Source organism: Rhinopithecus roxellana, chromosome 18 (assembly GCF_007565055.1).
Source record: "Rhinopithecus roxellana isolate Shanxi Qingling chromosome 18, ASM756505v1, whole genome shotgun sequence".
Lineage (NCBI taxonomy): Eukaryota > Metazoa > Chordata > Mammalia > Primates > Cercopithecidae > Rhinopithecus > Rhinopithecus roxellana.
Genome location: NC_044566.1, coordinates 74,690,092 through 74,717,455, shown reverse-complemented (window position 1 = coordinate 74,717,455; position 27,364 = coordinate 74,690,092). Strand labels below are relative to the sequence as shown.

At 36.3% G+C, this 27,364-nt stretch overlaps 1 protein-coding gene across 2 annotated transcripts in view; it reads left to right on the top strand.

Annotated features, from left to right (window-relative positions):
* DACH1 (dachshund family transcription factor 1) overlaps window positions 1-27,364 on the top strand; it is a 445,951-nt gene that overhangs the window by 373,976 nt on the left and 44,611 nt on the right. For both annotated transcript variants that reach the window (XM_030922383.1, XM_030922382.1), the window contains one exon: window positions 11,185-11,336. In XM_030922383.1, coding sequence (XP_030778243.1) covers window positions 11,185-11,336 — 152 coding nt within the window. The remainder of the gene's footprint in view (window positions 1-11,184; window positions 11,337-27,364) is intronic.

Here is a 27,364-nt window from a genome sequence, read left to right as displayed (position 1 = left end):
TCAGTGCCCATTTCTTGCTGTGGTGGTTTTCTTTTCTTTTCTTTTTTCTTTCCCCTTCATTTCACATCATCTAGACATAATCTCTTCTTTTTTTCTAAATAAGCACCAGGTGCCATTTGAATCAGTCTTTTGGCATATAACCTTATTGAGATTATAATTGCATGCATTTTAAAATTTTTATTCCTAGAGCTTCCTCTTAACTCAAGATAATGTCTGTGAAATTGCCTTGTAATCAATAGAGTGGTTTTCCAATAGAAGATATTTTTAGTTTTACTATCATGGATGTGGTATAACCCTGGGACAGGCAGAGACTATATCCTTCTCATTTTTGCAGTCTGTGTTCCTGCAGCTTTTGCTTTGCCTTATCTCATTCACATAATCTTTCGGTAAATATTAATAAGTACTTACTATGTGTTAGGTAGCTGAGACTAGATGTTCTATTTCCTCCTCTAAGGAGTGGTTCCCAACTTTTGTGAGCATCTCAAAAGAGAACTATTCAAAAGTTAAGAACCACTGATATAGGAGACAGTTGTCTATAATAAAGTGTGGAATGAATATGCATTAAATTAGGCAACACTGTGAGTTTGGTGTATTTTTGTAGCAAACCTCCAGCATTCTGCCAAGCACACTTACAATGATTTCCTTCCTACATACATTTTTTTTCTTTTATTCACCCAAACTCAAAATTCAGAGTTCTAATGCTGCTTGAAGTATATCCAAGAAGCCTCATAAGTGGTTTTATGTTATTCACAGTCTATTTCTATAAAACTTGTACTGTGTGTGTGTGTGTGTGTGTGTGTGTGTGTGTCAACACATATTTCCTCTAGGTCCTGTCACCTGAAGAAAAATTGATAAACCAGTTCATATTCTTTGCCCTTTCTCAAATTATTTCCATCAAAGTCAATTTTAACTGTTCACCAAACTAACTCAGAGTTAGTCCATATAAGGACATTGATGTGTACAGTAGTAATTCTTTTATCAACATTATGCATCTTCATCAAAGCCTTATCAGAGAGACATAACATAGAAACTACAGGCCTAGGGCTGGGTGCAGTGGTTCATACCTGTAATCCCATTACTTTGGGAGGCCTAGGTGGGCGGATAACCAGAGGTGGGGAGTTCTAGACCAGCATGACCAACACTGAGAAACCCAGTCTCTACTAAAAAATAAAAAATTAGCTGGGTATGCTGGCCCATACCTGTAACCCCAGCTACTCGGGAGGCTGAGGCATGAGAATCTCCTGAACCCGGGATGTAGAGGTTGCCGTGAGCCAAGATCGAGCCATTGCACTCCAGCCTGGGCAACAAGAGCAAAACTGTCTCAAAAAAAAAGAGAAACCACAGGCTTATGGTACAAGAACAGAATTTTCTCCATGGCACGTTGAAGCCAAGTTTCCAAAATGAAATTTATAAAATTTGTAATTGATTGGATTTTTGTTAATTATTCATGCATTCATACTTTATATTAATATAGTATTTTATATTTTACAAAGCACTTTCACAGGAATAATCTAATTGGATTTAAACAATAATCCTTTGAATTGGTAATCACCATTTTAATAAATAAATGAAATGAGTCTCAAATAAGAGACAGGTTCTTTGCTCTAAAATTTGCTAGTAGTTGGTAAAGCCAGGACTTGAACTCATACTTTCTGAATCAAGCCTGGTTTGCTTTTCATTTTACCATAGCTGTATCATGTCTTGCACTTTGGTGTCAATTTTGTAAAAATTTCTGGAGTAACTTTAAATCCAGAATTTGAAGAATGGGCATTAAATTAAATATAGGACATAAGTTTTATTCCCGAGTACCCCTAGATATTTTATATGCATCAGCATAGATACATAAAAGTCATTTTGATAAATTTTAATGTGGTATTTCATAATTCCTTATTTTCTGAGAAGATGGAAGTAGAAAGAAAAAAACATTTAACTGATAATTTTTTCTCCTTTTTTTTTTTTTTTTTTTTTTTTTTTTTTGGGACAGAGTCTTGCTCTGTCGCCCAGGCTGGAGTGCAGTGGCCGGATCTCAGCTCACTGCAAGCTCCGCCTTCTGGGTTTATGCCATTCTCCTGCCTCAGCCTCCCGAGTAGCTGCGACTACAGGCGCCTGCCACCTCGCCCGGCTAGATTTTTGTATTTTTTAGTAGAGACGGGGTTTCACCGTGTTAGCCAGGATGGTCTCGATCTCCTGACCTCGTGATCAGCCAGTCTCGGCCTCCCAAAGTGCTGGGATTTTCTCCTTCTTTTTATTTGTACATATTCTTGTGGTACAAGTGTAATTTTATCGTATGGATAGACTGCATAGTGGTGAAGTCAGGGTTTTGGGTGCCCATTACCTGAAAAGCCTACATTGTACTCGTTAAATAATTTCTCCTCATGAACCTCCCCCATTCCCACACCCTTCTGAGTCTCAATTGTCTGTCAGTCTACACTCTATGTCCTTGTACACATTATTTAGCTCCCACTTATAAATAAGAACATGAAGTATTCATCTTTCTATAACCGACTTGTTTTAAGATAACGGCCTCCCAGCACTTTGGGAGGCCGAGACGGGCGGATCACGAGGTCAGGAGATCGAGACCATCCTGGCTAACACGGTGAAACCCCGTCTCTATTAAAAAATACAAAAAACTAGCCGGGCGAGGTGGCGGGCGCCTGTAGTCCCAGCTACTCAGGAGGCTGAGGCAGGAGAATGGCGAAAACCCGGGAGGCGGAGCTTGCAGTGAGCTGAGATCCGGCCACTGCACTCCAGCCCGGGCGACAGAGCGAGACTCCGTCTCAAAAAAAAAAAAAAAAGATAACGGCCTGCAGATCCAGTCATATTGCTGCAAAAGACACAATTTCATTCTTATTTATGGCTGAATAGCATTCCATTTTGTGTATATACATACACACATACACTATGTATGTGTTGCATATATATATATAGTGTGTGTGTGTGTGTATATATATATACTATTTTTTTTTGTTTTGGAGACAAAGTGTTGCTCTGTCACCCAGACTGGAGTGCAGTGGTGCCATCTCTGCTCACTGTAACCTCCGCCCCCTAGGTTCAAGCCAATCTTGTGCTGTGCCTCAGCCCCCCGAATAGCTGGGATTACGGACGCATGCTACCATGTCAAGCTAATTTTTGTATTTTAGTAGAGATGGGGCTTCTCCATGTGGGCTAGGCTGGTCTCTAACTCCTGGCCTCAAGTGATCCACCTGCCTGGACCTCCCACAGTGCTGGGATTTCAAGTGTGAGCCACTGCGCCCTGCCTGTATCGCATATTTTTAATCCAGTCATCCCTTGATGGACACTTAGGTGGATTTTATATTTTTGCCACTGTGAATAATGCTGTAATAAACATACAAGTAGGTGCAAACATCTTTTTGATATAATGATTTATTTCCTTTTGGGCAGGTATCCAGTAGTGGGATTGCTGGGTTGAATAGCAGTTTTCTTTTTAGTTCTTTGAGAAATCTGCATGTTTTCCATAGAGGTTGTACTAATTTACATTCCCACCATAGTGTATAAATATTCCCTTTCCTTTACACCCTCACCAATATCTGTAATTTTTTCTTTCTGTAACTTAAGATTACATGCTAAGGTCATATTGTTTAAATTTATTATTTAGTATCTACTGCTAAATTAAGCCAAGAGTGCCTCGAGTGAGAATGAATCAGTATTGAGGTTATGATTGAGCTCAATTTAAACAACTGTGTCTTATGTCTGGAAATAATTTTCAAAAATGTTTAGGCACCAACCCTTAATCTGTAGAGTATTTATAGTTCCACTTCAATTTAATATGTTTAATGAGTTTGCCAAAACACTTATCAATGTATCTTTCTGTATATTTGTGATGGAAATTTATTAATATAATAAAATTTTGTATTTTTATAAGTAATTACTTACTTCTGTATGGAAACTATCTTATTCTCTAGAATTTTGCTAAAATCTTCTTCACTTTGCCAGTATGGAAATATAGTTTTCATGGAAACTCCCAGATCTGTTTTAAACATTAAATATGGAGATATTTTCCATTTTAATAATACTATCTACTTCAAATCAAAATGAATAGTTGTGAATCTCTTTGTAATGTGTGCTTTTCTAGAAGTGATTGAGTGTTTTTCTATTTGGAATTTATGATATAATAAAAGACATTAGAGACCAAAACACACAGACACACATTAACTTGAAAGAGAATATATAATTCAAACCCAAAGGGATTAGCTATGAAAATAACAACTGAGTTAGATTTTATTAACAGGAAAGAAAACATTTTAAAAGTAGAGGCCCATTATTTTTTTAAACAACATTGTTCCTTAGGATATCCTGCTAAATTGTTATGTGTGATAAGATTGGAGAGAAAAATACTTTGTCTTACAGAGGCATCAATCTTACTGATAGTTATTGATAAGTGACTTAATTTTTAAACATTTTCTTCTCTTCCATTTCTGGTTTCTCATTTTGTTTTCTATTATTCTAATTGACTGTATGTTGTTATAATTATCAATATATTTATTATGTAATTATTAAGATGTTAATAGGTAGTTTTTCTGGTCAAGATTATAATATGTGCTGCTCTATTTTTCTTCAGAAAACCACCGTAGTTTCAAATAACTGAATTAAAACACACATAATTCTCAACTTACAATGTCATTACATCCTGATAAAACCCATTGTAATTTGAAAATATTGTAAATTAAAAATGCATTTAGCACACCTAACCTACCAAACGTCATTGCTTAGCCTACCCTACCTGAAATGTGCTCACTTACATTAACCCACAGATAGGCAACATCACCTAACACAAAACTTATTTTATAATAAAGTGTTAAATATCTCACATATTGTTAACCCAGGGGGAAAAAAAAGTCAAAATTCAAAACTCAAAGTATCAAAACTGCAATGATTTTATGCCATTGTAAAACAGAAAATTGCAAGGGTTTCATACTATTGTAAAATTGAAAATTGCAATGTTTTCATACCATTGCATATTGCTAACCCAGGAAAAAAAATAAAAATTCAAAGTATCAAAATTGTAATGGTTTTATATTACTGTAAAATTGAAAATTGCAATGGTTTCATTCCACTAACAACTTATCTAAAGAACTAGCATAACTGCTAGACCCTACCCATGTGTAGTCCTCTAAAATATAGTAGTATTCTAGTTTCTGCATCTTTTGAAAGTGCTTAATTTTTTTCCTAGGAAGATGCACCCTTTGCTGCATCTGATTTGCCATCAAAGATATTGAAAGTGCTGTCTTATAGTTGACTGAGCTATGATCTAATTTAATAAAAGGAAACAAAAAAATTTAAGAATCCTTATAAAGTAGAGATTGTAAACCTAAGCAATTAATAACTTGCTCTGAAATTGTATTTATATGACCAATTCTTTTTCAGATATTATATAGATATTCATAAGTCTTTGAAATTAATAATTTTAAAACTATTAAAATTTCTAACTCCAAACTGATACATTGTTACTCTTCAGTCATAATAGTTGAGAAGCCCATTTAAATAATTTTTTATTAATTGTTATAAAAAGTATTAGAGAATGTGGAATTTTAGATTTGTGTGGTCCTACATTTGTCTCATTTAACCAATTTTTTTTGTAAATGAGGAAATTGAATAGAAAGAAGTTGTTCCACATCCACAGCAGCTAATACTACCTGAACATTAAGTTACTTTTGTCATATTTGCCAGAGTATTCAAAAAAGTTGCATACTGTTTTAGTTATCCATAACTGTGCAATAAGTTATACCAAAACTTAGTGGCTTAAACTAACAAACATTTATGATCCTGCAGTTTCTGTGGATCAAGAATCTAGGTACAGCTTCCTGGGTGCTTCTTGTTTAAGGTCTCATGGGACTGCAATCAACCTGTTAGCCAGGGCTGCAGCCATAAATGCTTTCACTGGGTAGGGAGAATCTACTTTCAAGCGAACTCGTGAGGTTGGCCCTCAGTCCCTTGTCACGTGTACGTCTCCACAGGACTGTCTCATGTCATGACAACTGGTTTGACCCATGGCATCAATGCAAAAGAAAGGGAGGGAGAGAAATGGAAGTTAGACATTTTATAACCAAATCTCTGTCTCTGAAGTGATATCTCATATTTGTTGTATTCTTTTTGTTAGGTCAAGAGAAAAGGGCCAGATGGGGTGTGACTAGCAGGATAAGAAATCATCACAGACCTTCTCAGAGGCCACTTTGTGCCTATTACATGCCCGTAAAAAAAACTCATTAAGAACATGTCACAAAAAAGTTAAAATATTTGTTATGTAACTACTGTAAAAAAATCTCAAAAATAATACAATTGGAATTTGGATTTTGATTAAATCATCACATTCTCCATATGTTATTCTTGCTGATTTTTAACTGTGTTTATTTAAGAGTGTGTTCTTGTACTTAAGAAATATACACTGAAGTCTTAAGGCTTAACTGGGGAAGATGGTTCAAACATATGCACCCTCCCTCACATCAAACACACACATACACACACACACACACAGAGAGAGAGAGAGAGAGAGAGAGAGAGAGAGAGAGAGAGAGAGAGAGAGAGAGAGAGAGAGAGAACAAGAGAGGGACAGAGGCAGAGAGAAAACTTAAAAAAAAAAAAAACAAATGTGACAAAATGAATTGACAAATGGGATCTAATTAAACTAAAGAGCTTTTGCACAGCAAAAGAAACTACCATCAGAGTGAACAGGCAACCTACAGAATGGGAGAAAATTTTTGCAACCTACTCATCTGACAAAGGGCTAATATCCAGAATCTACAAAGAACTCAAACAAATATACGAGAAAAAAACAAACAACCCCATCAAAAAGTGGGGAAAGGATATGAACAGACATTTCTCAAAAGAAGATATTCATACAGCCAGCAGACACATGAAAAAATGCTCATCATCACTGGCCATCAGAGAAATGCAAATCAAAACCACAATGAGATACCATCTCACACCAGTTAGAATGGCAATCATTAAGAAGTCAGGAAACAACAGGTGTTGGAGAGGATGTGGAGAAATAGGAACACTTTTACACTGTTGGTGGGATTGTAAACTAGTTCAACCATTATGGAAAACAGTATGGCAATTCCTCAAGGATCTAGAACTAGATGTACCATATGACCCAGCCATCCCACTACTGGGTATATACCCAAAGGATTATAAATTAGTCTACTACAAAGACACATGTACACGTATGTTTATTGCGGCACTATTCACAATAGCAAAGACTTGGAATCAACCCAAATGTCCATCTGTGACAGACTGGATTAAGAAAATGTGGCACATATACACCATGGAATACTATGCAGCCATAAAAAAGGATGAGTTTGCGTCCTTTGTAGGGACATGGATGCAGCTGGAAACCATCATTCTTAGCAAACTATCACAAGAAGAGAAAACCAAACACCGCATGTTCTCACTCATAGGTGGGAACTGAACAATGAGATCACTTGGACTCGGGAAGGGGAACATCACACACTGGGGTCTATCATGGGGAGGGGGGAGGGGGGAGGAGGGAGGGATTGCATTGGGGATTTATACATGATATAAATGATGAATTGATGGGTGCTGACGAGTTGATGGGTGCAGCACACCAACATGGCATAAGTATACATATGTAACAAACCTGCACGTTATGCACATGTACCCTAGAACTTAAAGTATAATAAAAAAAAAAAAAAAAAAAAAACAATTGGCGAACTGGAGTTTTATTACTTTTCCAGATCTGACTATAACAAATGACCTTAACCTTGGTGCCTGAAAACAACAGAAGTTTATTCTCTCACAGTTCTGAAGACTAGAAGTCCAAAATGAAGGTGTCAGCAGAAGTGAGCTCCTTCCAAGGGCCATTTTTTGTCTCTTTTAGCTTCTGGTGGTTGTCTCCATTCCTTGACTGTAGGTGAAACATTCTAATATCTGCGTAGTTTTCACTTTGCCTTTTCTCTTCTCTGTGTCTTCTCTTTTGTCTCTTTCAAACTTTTCTCTGCTTTTGTCTTAAAAGACACTTGCCATTGGATTTGGGGTCCATCCTAAACCAAGATGATCTCCACATCTCAAGATCTTAACTTAACTCTCTCTGTGAAAGCCTTTTTTTAAAGTAAAATAACATTACTTGTCATTATGTGTCAGGAAGTATGCATAAACATATATTTTGTGGTCAGCCATTCACACATTACAGGAGTATGAAGGAATTCCTTGTACAATTCATGTAACTTTTCCGTAAGTATACAATTATTTTAAAGTAAAATATTTTTTAAGAAAACAAAAAAACAAGAAATTACATTGTCAAATGCTATACTAATCCAGAAACTATGACATCTAACTAGCCAACTTTCTCTTAAAAATAAGCCTAAAAATATGTACAGATATATCAAGGTATTTTTTGAACTTGTATTTCATCATCATTCACTCTTTGAAGTCAGTGGAGATTATGTGATGTCAAAACTCTCTTCTTCATTGACCTCTCAAACTTTTGCTTTAATCTTCTTAGAACATTTAGGAAATCAAAGGTCACTTTTATTTCAAAAGCTGGAACTACGGTCCCAATATTACAATCTTTGTAGGAAGAGCTAAACGAAATCTTCTATGATGCTAATTGCCACAAGATGACAACTTTATCTCAGATAACAGGGTCATGAGACCCAAAGGTATTTTTTTTTTTTTATCTTCAATTAGTTTTCTTTTCAAAATTGTGTGTATTGACTTTAAGAAGCACTTTTTTCATTTCTTAAGCATTCTACCCCAGATTTGCTAATTTCTTATGTACATATTGAGTTAATGTATCCTTATGTAGTATCTTCACTATGTAAAATGATAAATGAAGGAATCCAATTAGATAAGTTTGTAACAAATAGTAGCCTATTCTCACACAGCTGGAACCACGAGGTCCAAGATGAGCATTCCGTTAAAACAGCTCCAGGAAAAAAAAAAAAACATGCTTAAAGGCATGCACACACACGTACATATATATACGGAATTTTAATGCTATGTTTGGATAAATGGAATATTTAAAGAAATAATGAGGGAAGGAAAACTGTATTACTGGCTATAGGGGTTAGCTATTTAACAATTGGAATCAGTCACTCTAGGCTACATGAGCCTCTTGAGGCTTTCCGGTTGTGTTTTTAGCATTTGATCTCCAGTATCCAGCACATTGTTTATGTTAAATAAATACTGGCTACATAATTTTATGCATCATGAGTGATTTAATGATTTAATCCACACAACAGCCAAATATAGTCAAGCATAAATGCACTGAAGTTAAATCAAATAATCATGGGGATGATGAAACTTATAGCCCAAATGTGTACACATACATATGATTCTTTATTTTCTTGGACAGTCTTTAATAATTGTGGAATCATAGATTCTAAAGCTGAAAGCAACCTCAGGTGGTCATCTGGTTCTATGCCTTTCTTCAAGAGACAAGCAATTATTATCCGCATGATCTATTAAGCCACATTTTCTTTAGCATGTGACAGCTAAGGTGATGATGATTGAAAAATATTGCTCTCCATTCTTAAACAATTTCACATGCACATATATGTTTAACAAGTGCCTTTCCAGAGCTATTACGAGAAAACACTAGCAGCCTTGGTTTGGAAGAGTAATTTATGATAGCTAGGTAAATGGTGTCCAAGATCACCTTGCTCACATTAGCCATGCAGCATCCCTGCCCCTTCACGGCCATCTTTCTTTAACCTTGGTGACAAGTGTGATTAAAAAGAAAAATAACATGAGTCCTACTTTAGTTTGCTCACTCTGTTTCTTATTCTAGTACTTGCTGCCTCAGATCATCTGTCTCAATAAGTTAACATAGGAGGGAGTAGAAGGAGAAACTGCGAAGTCGTGAGTGTGAGAGGAGTGCAGTTAATAGGAGGCCTTCTGGCCATTACTCCCCTCCCCACCTTTTGTTTCCTTTTGGTTTGTTAACTAGAAATGTGGCAAGGTGAGGGAGATGAATTTAACTTGTTCAGACATTAGTGAGGGACAGGGAAGTGTGGCGGCTTCTACAATATTTCCTTCCCAGAGAGGCGTAATTGGAAAACGTGTTGTGTGGTTAGGTAGTGTAATGAAAAATAAAAGAATGATTGAGGAGAACAGTGGAATCAAATTATAAGCATAAGGCAAGTGTGCTGAAGTTTTTAGCCACTTGCAAAATTGAGAGATACTATCGGGACTGTGCAAATACATTGCTCTGATTAATTTTCCTGGGGTGAAATATGAAAATATTTATAAAACTGAGGATCCTGCCATGAATAAAATTTTCTCTGTGATTATGATAAACTAAAATAAGCCATAACTTGTATCTATCTTACGTGAAACTTTAAAAATGGTTAAATAATAAAAAAACTAAATAAAAGGTTTTCACTGTGAGAGGCGAAAAGAATCTGTATTCATGTGTTACTCTAAATGGCTTAAAATTTTGAAGATTATTCAATAAATAAAGGCTAGTTTATTTTGAAAGGATTTTTAAACTTTATTCCCTGAATATTGTTATAGAAGTAGCATTGTATTACTCTTCCTTTATACTTTTTTTTTTATGTATGGAAGCTGTAATTTTTCAATATGAAGGTAAACGGTCTTCAAGTTCAAAAAAATTAGGTCTTTAATTTTAATGATAATGATTAATTCAGTTATAATTTAGAAATACATATTTGGATTCTAGTTTTTCTTTTTAGGTGTAAAGTGAAAGATTTTAACTTTGCATTCTTTTGTAAATTCCTTAAGAATAAATTTGAACAAATCATTGATATAAAGGAAGGGTTAATGGAGAAGGAAGCTTCCTAATATACAAAGCCCCTCTCTTACATGGAGCTCTAGAAATATTCTATTGTCAATCCAAACAGAACAAACTAAAATGAGATAATTGGGAAGGTGCCCATAAAGTCAGCTTGAATATATTATCACAACTATATATGAGATAATATTTGTTTTAAAAAGATTCTATGGCACTGTAAACTCAGTCTCATTAGAGACTGCATTTAAAAGGCTTATAAAGTTACTCATTAATGTTATCTTGTTGTATCTCCACAGCTTTTTCATTAAAGAAAATTCAGCAGAAAGCATTTTCTCCTGATAGCAGGAACCAATTTGCAATAAATGTTCTGGAAACCACTAGGGAAGCCATTACTGAAGTCTAATAAAAACAGACAAGCGTAACTTGTTCTATATTTTTGTTTCAATCACATACAGATGAGACCCCGCTTTCTACACCAACCGCAAGAGACAGCCTTGACAAACTCTCTCTAACTGGGCATGGACAACCACTGCCTCCGGGTTTTCCATCTCCTTTTCTGTTTCCTGATGGACTGTCTTCCATCGAGACCCTTCTGACTAACATACAGGTAGGCGTTTGTACAACCTGGAAGAAAGACATATGGAACACCCATTTGTAGATTTTTTTTCCAAAATTTATACTGTTCCTACTTAATCCATTCATTAGACTGACTGAAACATGATATTACACTCTTCAAGCAACTAATATTTTAAACCTGTTACACTAATCAAATTGACTTAGAAATACATATATATATATAAATATATATATATGTATATATATAAAGCTGTAATAAAAACTTTGATGAAAATGGCATAGGTCTTTAAAATTCATTCCGTCTAAAATGCTCTCTTTATTACCAACTAATGGGAGGAATTTAACTGTTTAAGTTTGTCTGATTTTACTAAACAACAGCACACTAGTTCTAATAAATATTTAGTTATTTTTAAACTTCTGGCCTTCTAGTGAGGAAATGATATGTTTAGTCATTTAAGATACGTCTAATTTAGAAGAATACAAAAAAATGCCTCCTTTCATGAATAAGTTTGTTTCAGTTAATAGAATTTCTTCAAAGACTAGACTTCAAAAAGCCTTACCAAACTTTCCACGGATTTCCTATGTGGTCCTCAGGATGTATATTTTATGTACAGTACATTATGAATCAAAAATACTTACAGTTAACAATAACATAGAGTGTGGAGCCAAGATAATAAGAGTGTTTGGGATAGAAGAAAGCATAATTTTCTTGCCCACACATGAAGTGATCATGTGGACCCCAGATGGATATATTTGTCTTCTACTTCTTCATATTTGGGTAGCTAGTGAGTAGTAGGCACAAGTTGCTGATAGTGTGCTGGTAAGCTCCTTTTTAAAGAAAACTTTTTACTCTAACGTTCCATCCTCAGTAATATTTTTCTGTACACATATCCTATCATATTAAAGTTTCCCCCAGTGGAAATGTAATTAATTTTATTTACCTCTCCAAGGACATAACAGAAGGCCTTTAATGTAACATATCTTCTCATCTATTAATATGGCATTTTTTAATACTAATGTAATTAGAGTCTCCAGAACTGTATTCCACTTTAAGGTTTTATAAAGCAGTAAATGAAAATCATCAATCCAGCCTATACTAAATCATGGCGAAATAGTTGATCATATAAAACAAAAGACTTTTTTTTTTCTAAATTTCACCCATATTATTGTTTTCTATAAGATAGTGCTTTTAATGAATTTCTCCTATGTTAAGGCAAATGTTTTCAGAAAATATCCCTTAACATTTCTGAATTTAAGTTCTGAAAAGTAAAGGAATAATTCATTTTCTTATGTATAAAACTCAATATGAAGCGAAGGAAAAGCTATTTGCATGTATTGTCATTAACTGAAAGCTCTTTAACCAGGTCAGTGAGGATTTAATTTCAATTTCATCAGAGAAAACGTTTCTGGGTTTCATCAGTGTAAAACAGCATGCTCATCTGGAGAGCAGGTTTGACACATGTACTGTTGCATTGTATATGACCACTACATTTCAAAGTCAAATCCTATCAGTTTGGAGTGTTCATCGACACTCTACGGACCAGAAATACTCAGATTAGGAATGTCATCCACATCACCTCAAACTATAATTATTTCAGAAGGAAGGAAAGAAAGAACAAAAGAAAGAAAGAAAAGAAGGAAAAGAAAACTCCGGTTTTAAAATGTACAAATTTTAGAAAAATTATTCATTGTAGGTGGCTCTAGATTTAATATACTCTCCTTTTCCTACCATATGCTTTGAAGATACATTTTCATAAGAGTAGATAAAAGGACAATGATCAAGACAAACTAAATTATTTCTGTTCCCAAATTATAGGGATCTGGGACTGATAAAGTTAGAACACCCACAATAAGAATGTTTTATTAAAAATAAATTAAGGGCCGAGTGCAGTGGCTCATGCCTGTAATCCCAGCACTTTGGGAAACCAAGGCAGGTGGATCACGTGAGATTAGGAGTTTGAGACCAGCCTGGCCAACATGATGAAACCCAGTCTCTACTAAAAAAAAAAAAAAGAAAAAGAAAAAATTAGCTAGGTGTGGTGGCGGGCACCTGTAATCCCAGTTACTTGGGAGGCTGAGGCAGGAGAATTGCTGGAACCTGGGAGGCAGAGGTTGCAGTGAGCTGAGATTGTGCCATCACACTCCAGCCTGGGCGTCAAGAGTGAAACTCCATCTTAGATAGAAAGATAGATAGATAGATATAGATAGATAGATAGATAGATAGATAGATAGATAGATAAATTAGGCTTGTCCATTTCAATCTTACTTATATGTATGTGTATATATAGATGCAGTTATATATTTATATATATGTCTAATATGCATATGCCTATATTTATACATGCATGTACATATGTGCCCACAGGTAAAATAAAAATTTAAAATCTTACTGAATTTCATACACATATATTATAAATATATATATACACACACATACATATACAAACACACACATACACATATTTATTGTCAGTAATGATTTCATATCATTTTACAAAAGCTTGCAGATGCTAACCCTTTTACTATTGTCACATTTACTGAGTTACGGTATTATCGTAGGAATGGTATGGAATGTTTAAACAGTCATGACCCCGGATTAATAGGTATACAGTATAAATGTGATTGCTGTCCAAATTCTAATATGGGTAATTACATTCTGTCTACCTCAATTTCCTCTGCAGTTTCAATTATATATAATAGGGTTCTGTGCTTTCTGTGTCAAAATGGTAACATACTGTTTGTGTAGTAAGTTTAAAGCTCCATTTTTTTAAGATGTTACTTTTTATTAAATTTATGACCAAAAAACCCTGTAAAATAATGTGTTTCCATAAAGTGTTATTGTTCTAATAGTCAATAATTTATATGATATACTATAATTTTAAAAGCCTGGAATTTAAAATTTGTAATGATTACTACAGATGTCCTTTCCATGACGTCGTCATCAAAATTAAATTTTTGTCAGTTATTTCTTTGTGTTTTAAAAGAAGATCTATAGAAAAATACTATAGATTATTATATAGATTATATATAGATTATATAGATTGTATATATTATATACATATATAGAAATTATATGTGAAGATTTTTTATTTAATTTTTATTTTAAAATTTAAATTTATAAAATGTACATATATATATATATTAATTGGGCACCAGACTTTTGTTAACTATTTGAGCTATACTGCATTCCTGCATTTAAGCGTTTTAGAAATTAAAAGTTAGCTGGGCACAGTGGCTCATGCTTGTAATTCCAGTACTTTGGGACGCCTAGGTGGGCAGATCTCGAGGTCTAGAGATAGAGATCATCCTGGTTGACATGGTGAAAACATGTCTCTACTAAAAGTACAAAAATTAGCTGGGTGTAGTGGCACGTGCCTGTAGTCCCAGGTATTTGGGAGGCTCAGGCTGGAGAATGGCTTGAATCCGGGATGCGGAGGTTGCAAAGCCAAGATTGCACAACTGCACTCCAGCCTGGTGATAGAATGAAAATCCATCGCAAAAAAAAAAAAAAAAAACCATAGAAAAGAAAAGTCATAATGAATAAAGAAATCTAAAGTAAAAAGAAAAAAAAAGACCTATGCAAATCCTATGTTGATATATAAACATTTTATATTTAAATTTTATATTTAGAAATTTATTAAAGGTATATATGTAAATAATTGGGACAAGAATTTTGTTAGTGCTTGAGCTATACTACTTTCTGACATTTGAGTGTTTTAAAAATTAAAAGTGATAATGGATACAGATATCTAGAGTAAACAACAGTAATTTAGTGTAGTAAGGAATATGGATACAGTTCAGTTTTTGATTTTTAAAATTGCTTTTACTTTTTCTTTTTTTCTTTTTTTTATTTTTTTAATTTATTTTTATTATACTTTAAGTTCTAGGGTACATGCGCATAACGTGCAGGTTTGTTACATATGTATACTTGTGCCATGTTGGTGTGCTGCAAACATCAACTCGTCAGCAACCATCAATTCATCATTTATATCATGTATAACTTAACTCCCGAATGCAATCCCTCCCCCCTCCCCCCTCCCCATGATAGGCCCCAGTGTGTGATGTTCCCCTTCCCGAGTCCAAGTGATCTCATTGTTCAGTTCCCACCTACGAGTGAGAACATGCCGTGTTTGGTTTTCTGTTCTTGTGATAGTTTGCTAAGAATGATGGTTTCCAGCTGCATCCATGTCCCTACAAAGGATGCAAACTCATCCTTTTTTTATGGCTGCATAGTATTCCATGGTGTATATGTGCCACATTTTCTTAATCCAGTCTGTCACTGATGGATATTTGGGTTGATTCCAAGTCTTTGTTATTGTGAATAGTGCTGCAATAAACATACGTGTGCATGTGTCTTTGTAGTAGAATGATTTATAATCCTTTGGGTATATACCCAGTAGTGGGATGGCTGGGTCATATGGTACATCTAGTTCTAGATCCTTGAGGAACTGCCATACTGTTTTCCATAATGGTTGAACTAGTTTACAATCCCACCAACAGTGTAAAAGTGTTCCTATTTCTCCACATCATCTCCAACAACTGTTGTTTCCTGACTTTTTAATGATTGCCATTCTAACTGGTGTGAGATGGTATCTCATTGTGGTTTTGATTTGCATTTCTCTGATGGCGAGTGATGATGAGCATTTTTTCATGTGTCTGTTGGCTGTATGAATGTCTTCTTTTGAGAAATGTCTGTTCATATCCTTTCCCCACTTTTTGATGGGGTTGTTTGTTTTTTTCTTGTATATTTGTTTGAGTTCTTTGTAGATTCTGGATATTAGCCCATTGTCGGATGAGTAGATTGCAAAAATTTTCTCCCATTCTGTAGGTTGCCTGTTCACTCTGATGGTAGTTTCTTTTGCTGTGCAAAAGCTCTTTAGTTTAATGAGATCCCATGTTTCAATTTTGGCTTTTGCTGCCATTGCTTTTGGTGTTTTAGACATGAAGTCCTTGCCCATGCCTATGTCCTGAATGGTACTACCTAGATTTTCTTCTAGGGTTTTTATGGTATTAGGTCTAACATTTAAGTCTCTAATCCATCTGGAATTAATCTTCGTATAGGGAGTAAGGAAAGGATCCAGTTTCAGCTTTCTACTTATGGCTAGCCAATTTTCCCAGCACCATTTATTAAATAGGGAATCCTTTCCCCATTTCTTGTTTCTCTCAGGTTTGTCAAAGATCAGATGGCTGTAGATGTGTGGTATTATTTCTGAGGACTCTGTTCTGTTCCATTGGTCGATATCTCTGTTTTGGTACCAGTACCATGCTGTTTTGGTTACTGCAGCCTTTCAGTATAGTTTGAAGTCAGGTAGCATGACGCCTCCAGCTTTGTCCTTTTGACTTAGGATTGTCTTGGCAATGAGGGCTCTTTTATGGTTCCATATGAACTTTAAAGCAGTTTTTTCCAATTCTGTGAAGAAAGTCATTGGTAGCTTGATGGGGATGGCATTGAATCTATAAATAACCTTGGGCAGTATGGCCATTTTCACGATATTGATTCTTCCTATCCAGGAGCATGGTATGTTCTTCCATTTGTTTGTGTCCTCCTTGATTTCACTGAGCAGTGGTTTGTAGTTCTCCTTGAAGAGGTCCTTGACATCCCTTGTAAGTTGGATTCCTAGGTATTTTATTCTCTTTGAAGCAATTGTGAATGGAAGTTCATTCCTGATTTGGCTCTCTGCTTGTCTGTTACTGGTGTATAAGAATGCTTGTGATTTTTGCACATTAATTTTGTATCCTGAGACTTTGCTGAAGTTGCTTATCAGCTTAAGGAGATTTTGGGCTGAGACAATGGGTTTTTCTAAATATACAATCATGTCATCTGCAAACAGGGATAATTTGACTTCTTCTTTTCCTAACTGAATCCCCTGTATTTCTTTCTCTTGCCTGATTGCCCTAGCTAGAACTTCAAACACTATGTTGAATAGGAGTGGTGAGAGAGGGTATCCCTGTCTTGTGCCAGTTTTCAAAGGGAATTTTTCCAGTTTTTGCCCATTCAGTATGATATTAGCTGTGGGTTTGTCATAAATAGCTCTTATTCTTTTGAGGTACGTTCCATCAATACCGAATTTATTGAGCGTTTTTAGCATGAAGGGCTGTTGAATTTTGTCAAAAGCCTTTTCTGCATCTATTGAGATAATCATGTGGTTCTTGTCTTTGGTTCTGTTTATATGCTGGATGACGTTTATTGATTTGCGAATGTTGAACCAGCCTTGCATCCCAGGGATGAAGCCCACTTGATCATGGTGGATAAGCTTTTTGATGTGCTGCTGAATCCGGTTTGCCAGTATTTTATTGAGGATTTTTGCATCGATGTTCATCAGGGATATTGGTCTAAAATTTTCTTTTTTTGTTGTGTCTCTGCCAGGCTTTGGTATCAGGATGATGTTGGCCTCATAAAATGAGTTCGGGAGGATTCTCTCTTTTTCTATTGATTGGAATAGTTTCAGAAGGAATGGTACCAGCTCTTCCTTGTACCTCTAGTAGAATTCAGCTGTGAATCCATCTGGTCCTGGACTTTTTATGGTGGGTAGGCTATTAATTGTTGCCTCAATTTCAGAGCCTGCTATTGGTCTATTCAGGGATTCAACTTCTTCCTGGTTTAGTCTTGGGAGAGTGTAAGTGTCCAGGAAATTATCCATTTCTTCTAGATTTTCTAGTTGATTTGCATAGAGGTGTTTATAGTATGCTCTGATGGTAGTTTGTATTTCTGTGGGGTTGGTGGTGATAATCCCTTTATCATTTTTTATTGTGTCTATTTGATTCCTCTCTCTTTTCTTCTTTATTATTCTTGCTAGCGGTCTGTCAATTTTGTTGATCTTTTCAAAAAACCAACTCCTGGATTCATTGATTTTTTTGGAGGGTTTTTTGTGTCTCTATCTCCTTCAGTTCTGCTCTGATCTTAGTTATTTCTTGCCTTCTGCTAGCTTTTGAATGTGTTTGCTCTTGCCTCTCTAGTTCTTTTAATTGTGATGTTAGAGTGTCAATTTTAGATCTTTCCTGCTTTCTCTTGTGGGCATTTAGTGCTATAAATTTCCCTCTACACACTGCTTTAAATGTGTCCCAGAGATTCTGGTATGTTGTATCTTTGTTCTCGTTGGTTTCAAAGAACATCTTTATTTCTGCTTTCATTTCGTTATGTACCCAGTAGTCATTCAGGAGCAGGTTGTTCAGTTTCCATGTAGTTGAGCGGTTTTGATTGAGTTTCTTAGTCCTGAGTTGTAGTTTGATTGCACTGTGGTCTGAGAGACAGTTTGTTATAATTTCTGTTCTTGTACATTTGCTGAGGAGTGCTTTACTTCCAATTATGTGGTCAATTTTGGAATAAGTGCGATGTGGTGCTGAGAAGAATGTATATTCTGTTGATTTGGGGTGGAGAGTTCTATAGATGTCTATTAGGTCCGCTTGGTGCAGAGATGAGTTCAATTCCTGGATATCCTTGTTAACTTTCTGTCTCGTTGATCTGTCTAATGTTGACAGTGGAGTGTTGAAGTCTCCCATTATTATTGTGTGGGAGTCTAAGTCTCTTTGTAAGTCTCTAAGGACTTGCTTTATGAATCTGGGTGCTCCTGTATTGGGTGCATATATATTTAGGAGAGTTAGCTCTTCCTGTTGAATTGATCCCTTTACCATTATGTAATGGCCTTCTTTGTCTCTTTTGATCTTTGATGGTTTAAAGTCTGTTTTATCAGAGACTAGGATTGCAACCCCTGCTTTTTTTTGTTCTCCATTTGCTTGGTAGATCTTCCTCCATCCCTTTATTTTGAGCCTATGTATGTCTCTGCATGTGAGATGGGTCTCCTGAATACAGCAGACTGATGGGTCTTGACTCTTTATCCAGTTTGCCAGTCTGTGTCTTTTAATTGGAGCATTTAGTCCATTAACATTTAAGGTTAATATTGTTATGTGTGAACTTGATCCTGCCATTATGATATTAACTGGTTATTTTGCTCGTTAGTTGATGCAGTTTCTTCCTAGCCTCGATGGTCTTTACATTTTGGCATGTTTTTGCAATGGCTGGTACCGGTTGTTCTTTTCCATGTTTAGTGCTTCCTTCAGGGTCTCTTGTAAGGCAGGCCTGGTGGTGACAAAATCTCTAAGCATTTGCTTATCTGTAAAGGATTTTATTTCTCCTTCACTTATGAAACTTAGCTTGGCTGGATATGAAATTCTGGGTTTAAAATTCTTTTCTTTAAGAATGTTGAATATTGGCCCCCAGTCTCTCCTGGCTTGTAGAGCTTCTGCCGAGAGGTCTGCTGTTAGTCTGATGGGCTTCCCTTTGTGGGTAACCCGACCTTTCTCTCTGGCTGCCCTTAAGATTTTTTCCTTCATTTCAACTTTGGTGAATCTGGCAATTATGTGTCTTGGAGTTGCTCTTCTCGAGGAGTATCTTTGTGGCGTTCTCTGTATTTCCTGAATTTGAATGTTGGCCTGCCCTACTAGGTTGGGGAAGTTCTCCTGGATGATATCCTGAAGAGTGTTTTCCAACTTGGTTCCATTTTCCCCCTCACTTTTAGGTACCCCAATCAGACGTAGATTTGGTCTTTTTACATAATCCCATACTTCTTGCAGGCTTTGTTCAGTTCTTTTTCTTCTTTTTTCTTTTGGTTTCTCTTCTCGATTCATTTCATTCATTTGATCCTCAATCGCTGATACTCTTTCTTCCAGTTGATCAAGTCGGTTACTGAAGCTTGTGCATTTGTCACGTATTTCTCGTGTCATGGTTTTCATCTCTGTCATTTCGTTTATGACCTTCTCTGCATTAATTATTCTAGCTATCAATTCTTCCACTCTTTTTTCAAGATTTTTAGTTTCTTTGCGCTGGGTATGTAATTCCTCCTTTAGCTCTGAGAAGTTTGATGGACTGAAGCCTTCTTCTCTCATCTCGTCTAAGTCATTCTCTGACCAGTTTTGATCCGTTGCTGGCGATGGGCTACGCTCCTTTGCAGGGGGAGGTGCGCTCTTATTTTTTGAATTTCCAGCTTTTCTGCCCTGCTTCTTCCCCATCTTTGTGGTTTTATCTGCCTCTGGTCTTTGATGATGGTGATGTACTGATGGGGTTTTGGTATAGGTGTCCTTCCTGTTTGATAGTTTTCCTTTTGACAGTCAGGACCCTCAGCTATAGGTCTGTTGGAGATTGCTTGAGGTCCACTCCAGACCCTGTTTGCCTGGGTATCAGCAGCAGAGGTTGCAGAATATAGAATATTGCTGAACAACGAGTGTACCTGTCTGATTCTTACTTTGGAAGCTTCCTCTCAGGGGTGTACTCCACCCTGTGAGGTGTGGGGTGTCAGACTGCCCCTAGTGGGGGATGTCTCCCAGTTAGGCTACTCAGGGGTCAGGGACCCCCTTGAGCAGGCAGTCTGTCCATTCTCAGATCTCAACCTCTGTGTTGGGAGATCCACTGCTCTCTTCAAAGCTGTCAGACAGAGTCGTTCGCATCTGCACAGGCTTCTGCTGCTTCCCCTGTTGTTTTTTAGCTGTGCCCTGTCCCCAGAGGTGGAGTCTACAGAGACAGGCAGGTTTCCTTGAGCTGCTGTGAGCTCCACCCAGTTCGAGCTTCCCAGCGGCTTTGTTTACCTACTTAAGCCTCAGCAATGGCGGGCACCCCTCCCCCAGCCTCGCTGCTGCCTTGCGGTTAGATCGCCACAGACTGCTGTGTTAGCAATGAGGGAGGATCCGTGGGCGTGGGACCCTCCCAGCCAGGTGTGGGATATATTCTCCTAGTGTGCCCGTTTGCTTAAATTGCAGTATTGGGGTGGGAGTTACCCGATTTTCCAGGTGTTGTGTGTCTCAGTTCCCCTGCCTAGGAAAAGGGATTCCCTTCCCCCTTGCGCTTCCCAGGTGAGACGATGCCTCGCCCTGCTTCAGCTCTCGCTGGTCAGGCTGCAGCAGCTGACCAGCACCGATTGTCCGGCACTCCCTAGTGAGATGACCCCAGTACCTCAGTTGTAAATGCAGAAATCACCGGTCTTCTGTGTCGCTCGCGCTGGGAGTTGGAGACTGGAGCTGTTCCTATTCGGCCATCTTGCTCCGCCCCCTCCGCTTTTACTTTTTCTATATGGCATTTTTTTTTTTTTCGTTGTGGGCAATCTTTCACCATGGCTTCCTCTTTCAAACATGTCCATGGAGAACAACCTGTGAGATTTTATGCAAGGAGACTAAAATTTAAGCGTCAATTAACTGGATATGACACCTTCGAACATGAGCTACCATTTGAACATGATCAAAGGATAATTCTGCTTACCCTTTTTTTTTTTCTTTTTCCTTTTCTTTTCTTTTCTTTTCTTTTTTTTTTTTTTTTTTTTTTTTAGACAGAGTCTCCCTCTGTCACCCAGGCTGCAGTGCAATAATAACATCTGGGCTTACTACAACCTCTGCCTCTCAAGTGATTCTCCTGTCTCAGCCTCCCGAGTAGCTGGGAGTAGCCTCCCACCACCACACCTGGCTATTTTTTTAAAAAATGTTAGTTTCAACGTGTTGGCCAGGCTTCTCTCAAACTCCTGACCTTAAGTAATACACCCCACTCCCAAAGTGCTGGAGTTACAGGTGTGAGCCACCATGCCCGGCCCTACTCACTCTTTTTAATCTAGAACCCTTTAGCACATAGGGTTGTGAGCAAATTATTTACTTTATCTATCTTGTTACAAAAAGGATTTAAAAAGTGGCTTACAAATATTAAAATAAGAGTAAGTAAATAGCTAAAAAGTGAAAATGTAAAGTTTGAGTAGAGAATATAAGATTTGGGAGTGAGGTTAGCATTGAAGATTTATTTGCCGTGAGGGGATGTATGATTGGAGTTTGGTTCACTATAGTCTATCTACATGGAAGAATTAAGCAAACAAGAAAGACCTAAAACATATGTTAAAAGTGAAACCCCGTCTCTACTAAAAGATACAAAAAACTAGCCGGGCGAGGTGGCGGGCGCCTGTAGTCCCAGCTACTCGGGAGGCTGAGGCAGGAGAATGGCATAAACCCGGGAGGCGGAGCTTGCAGTGAGCTGAGATCCGGACACTGCACTCCAGCCTGGGCGACAGAGCGAGACTCCGTCTCAAAAAAAAAAAAAAAAAAAAAAAAAAAAAAAAAAAAAAAAAAGTGCAATAGCGTCAGCTTCACTGGGTGCTGTGACTCACACTTGTAATTCCAGCAGAGACCGAGGCGATGAGACCACTTGAGGCCAGAAGTTTGAGACCAGCCTGAGAAACATAGGGAGACCCTGCCTCTATAAAAATACAAAAATTAGCTGGGCATGGTGGGGAATGCCCATAGTCCTGGCTATTAACACTTGTGAGGATGAGGCAGGAGGATGGTTTGATCCTGGGAGTTCGAGACTACAGTAAGCCATGATGGCGCCATTGCACTCCAACCTGGGTGACTGAGTGAGACCCTATCTTAAAAACACATACACACACAAGAAATGGCAGCTCCAGATTGATTCACTATAGCCTAATAAATGGACATAATCCAGCCATGGTATCTAGGAGGAATTATTCTCTACTTCCGTGTTTGTGGAAAGAAAATGAAAAATAATTAAGTATAAGACTGAACTATAGTCATGCATCGCTTAACACTGGGGATACATTCTGAGAAATGAATCACTGGACAGTCTTGTAGTTGTGCAAACATCATAGATTGCAGTTATACAAACCTAGAGGATATAGCCTAGTATATACCTAGCTATACGGCATACCCTATTGTTCCCAGGCTATGAACCTATATAGAAGATTACTGTATTGAATACTGTAGACAACTGTAGCACAATAGCAAGTATTTGTGTGTCTAAACATATAAAAGGTACAGTAAAAATATGATATTATAATCTTATGGGACCACCATCATGTATGCTTGTGGACCAGAAAATTGTTATGGAGGTAAATGACTATACTCTGATTATCCATCTTCAGTTCTTTACATTTCAATATCATGGCCAATAATTTTACTTTACTTTTTAATATATTTTAAAATAAAATAATAGTTTCCTTATTTACATTGTTAATACAAAATTTTAATTATAATTTAATTATAATAAACTTATAATTATAAAAATTATTGTATTTATAATAATTTTATTATATATTCATTTATTATATTAATATATTATTTATTACAGTATATATTTGTTATGTATTATATTAATTTATTATATAAATATAATATTTTAAATATTAAATTTAATCATAATTTAATTATTGATATATAATTTAATTATAATGCATAATTATATATAATACAATTAATTAGCAGGAGACTTTGCATAAACCCCAACAAAATAGACATTGACTTCAAAATATGGGGAAGCTTGTATCAAATATATTGGCCCTACATTATGTTTTTATTTTCAATGGTAATTATATATTATGAATCTTCTCTGCTTGTACCTGTCATACATCGGCGTTGCAGGACAATAATCATAGCATTAAACTGAGTATGGTAGGATATTTTGTTACAAGAACTTCTCTGAAAATGTGTCAGTTGGGCCGGGCGCGGTGTCTCATGCTTGTAATCCCAGCACTTTGGGAGACTGAGGTGGGTGGATTGCCTGAGGTCAGGGGTTTGAAATCATCCTGGCCAACAGGACGAAAACTCTACTAAAAATAAAAAAAAAAATAAGCCGGGCATGGTGGTACATGCCTGTAATCCCAGTTACTTGGGAGGTTGAGGCAGGAGAATTGCTTGAACCTGGGAGGCAGAGGTTGCAGTGAGCTGAGATCGCGCCATTTGCACGCTAGACTGGGCAACAAGATCGAAACTCCTTCTAAAAAAAAAAAAAAAGTCAGTTGATACTGTACTATTGATTATGTGTTTGTTATTGATTATTTGTTTGTTTTTTGGTCTGCAAAAGTTCCTGATTCCAAGGGACATTATCCTTTTTCTCCCTGAAAAGAGACCAGGGAAACATTAAAATAATAATAAAGATGACTAAGTAGCTGGATAGTTCTGATCTAGGCGTACTCTACTCAGTATTTGGGATTTTTAATCAGTCTCTCGAGTCTTCTGCACCTTGCTTTTCTCATCTTTAAAAGTATTTGGTTAGGATGGTGATTGCTAAAATCCTCTTCAACTAAAGTGTTTTAATTTCATTAGAAGCAACACATTATTGAGAACAAATTTTGTCACGTGAGTTTCAGTGACACTCGAGAAACCTTACTTATTGTCGGATTCTGAAATAAATTTGTGTTAAATACAAACATGCATCAAGTAAGCTTTTCCTCCAGGATCTAGCTAGGTTACTAAGAAATGTTTCTTAGCAGTATTATTTGAAGTCCTCTTACATAGACAGATATTGTACTTTCGAAGCCATATCAACAGTAGAAACATTGCTAGATACAGTGTCCTTTAAAAAAAAAACTACTCAATCTCTAAAAAAGATGAAAATAATTTACAAATTAGATTATTTTAGAAAACAATGACATTTATGTGTTATAACAACCATTATGCTTCACTCATAGAAAATAAATTTGGGACCAATCAACTATTGTCTCTCACCGTTGCTGTGACATCAGCTTAAAACGTATTTCATTAGACTTGTCATTAACCAACTTCAATATGCTAAGAACCGTCCTCCCCTTGGAGAAAAAATCATGCTTTAAACCTTCTATCGTTTTCTGTAATACACATTTTTGCCACAGCGTTTTGTGGATATTGCAAGTTCAAGTGAGATGCCACATTTAATGTGACCGTTTGCATGTGATCGACCTGGAAATTTTACAGAAGTTACACAAATCTGAAAGTACTATTATCATTGATGACTACAATGGTGTCCTAAAGATTTGCAGATGTTGTGAACACTACTTCCTATTGCTTTTCCCAGCCCCCTGCTGCATTGAAATTTAATCGGTTTTCTGTATTTTTTGAAGCAGAGCTGTCACTGGCAGTAACATACTTTTGCATATGCATCAGTTTGGCTCTAGTACAGATTTTTGTTCACACTGGACTCCTACTGATATGCACTGATTCAAAGTCTAAAAATTACATTTAATTTTATATAGCTTATAAGTAGTCCCAGAGAGTGTTGGATCCTAAAAGCTAATATTTTTCAGACATAATCAGCAGGAATAGGTAATGTATTAGCATTAGTCACATTAGCAGGAACTGTAACAAAAGGAAACAGTAAGCATAAATGCTCTCAGCAACTTCATTCTTTAGAACGAATATTAATATAAAATTACACAAATTAGAGTTGCCATTTAACATTATTCAACATGTTTATTCATAATGATTGTTTCATATTTAAATAACACCAAAATATTGTGTTTTGTCAGCCAAAGACAATAATAGTTTAATAGTAATTTATTTTAAACTGCTACTGATAATACAACCAATCAACACATTAAGTGGTGCCAACATTGGCATCTTGCTAAATAATCTCTAGACATTGCACAGAGAGTACATCTTTCAAAGATAAGTCAACAAGAGCAATCAGAGCAGAAAATTAGAATTTGGTATCTTAGAATTAAAATACAGCTAAAGTTTTAATTGGGGTGATCTAAAAGGGCACTTGATGGAATGATCTCTTTCATTTGTTACTAATTGTTTGTTCCTGATGAAGAAGAAGCCTACACAGGAATGTTGCTGAGTTGAGTTAAGATGGCAGTTTCCTTAGCAGCTATGTTTTACTGTTAAACAAAAAAGAGTGGGGAGGGGCAAACTGCCACAGAGAAATCTTTCTTCAGCTTGTTTCATATCACAAGAATTATACCAGCAGATTCAGGGTCGGGTATGGCAAATATGGAATAATTTATATGTGGTCAAAAGAGAATAAAATTGGCTTACAGCAATGCTATAAACTATATTGGTAAACTGAAGTAAGACTATCTCTCTATTGTGCTAACAAGTCAAGCTGGAATAGAAATTCCTGATTCAAACTGCTCATAATATCTTGCAAAGGAGTCACATCCTAGAGTACATCTACAAATGACATCAACTTTCATCTCATTTTAACTTCAGTTGAAATTTCAGTGTCTGACATTCACAGACCGAGGCAAAATATCTTCTACTTCAAAAATTCATTTTGTATTGCTGAATTGAAGAGAAGTTTTAGCTCTAATTTTCACTAGTAACTGTTTCAGAGTATCTTAGGAGAGAAAACAGAGAATGCTTTTTATATGTTTAACATATTTCCATATCTGATTTTTAAGAACCTTAAAATACTGCTAATTTTTAAAAGCATACAGTATGTCAAAAAATATATAAATATATCCACGATTAGCTGTATGAATAAACTTTTCTTTCTCCATATGTTCTTTTAAATTATTACACTGCCTAATCATTTCCCAGAAGTTATCCTGAGTTTATTACAACCATCTTGAATGGCTTTTTAAAAAGTAATACACTACTAAACCAATTTTTAGATCCCTTAAATCTATTATGTATCTCAAGAAAAATGTAGCAGTACTATAATTACTATTTGTGAAATTTTAAAATCTAGTATATAGTGGCACTTTCTGGGCCTGGGGGCATAGTTCCGAATGAGAGAACATGCGCCTGCCCTAGAGAGCTTACATTTTAATAGAGAACACATAACATAAGTCAGTAAACAAATAAATATATGTCAATACCACATAATGATACATTCTATGAAGAATTTTAGGGAGGGAGTAATAAAATACATTTGGAGACAGAGTAGTAAGAGAAGGCCTCTCTTGAATGGTGACTTTGAGCAAAGATGAAATGAAACGAGGGTGTGAGCCACGCAGAGATCTGGAGGAAAAGCATTCAGGAAGGGAACAGAAAGAACAAAGTCTGTGGGGGCAGAAGCAAATTGTTGCATTGAGGAACCAAAAGGAGACCACTGTGGCTATATACTCATGGTAGGGAGTGGAAGAATGAGCTCTGAGGAGATAGGTGAGCACTGCCAGAATCCTGGAAGGTTGCATAAACCATGTCAGATAATTATTTGTGGAGGAGTTTCAGCCGAATCTCCTTCTCAGTTCTTACTTTTTAGACACGCTTATGTGCTGCCCTCATTTAGCTTTGGATCTAGATATTCTAATTAGAAGCAACTAAATCTGCATGCCATAAATATTTGTCTTCCAAAAATAGTTTTACTAGACTTAGGAG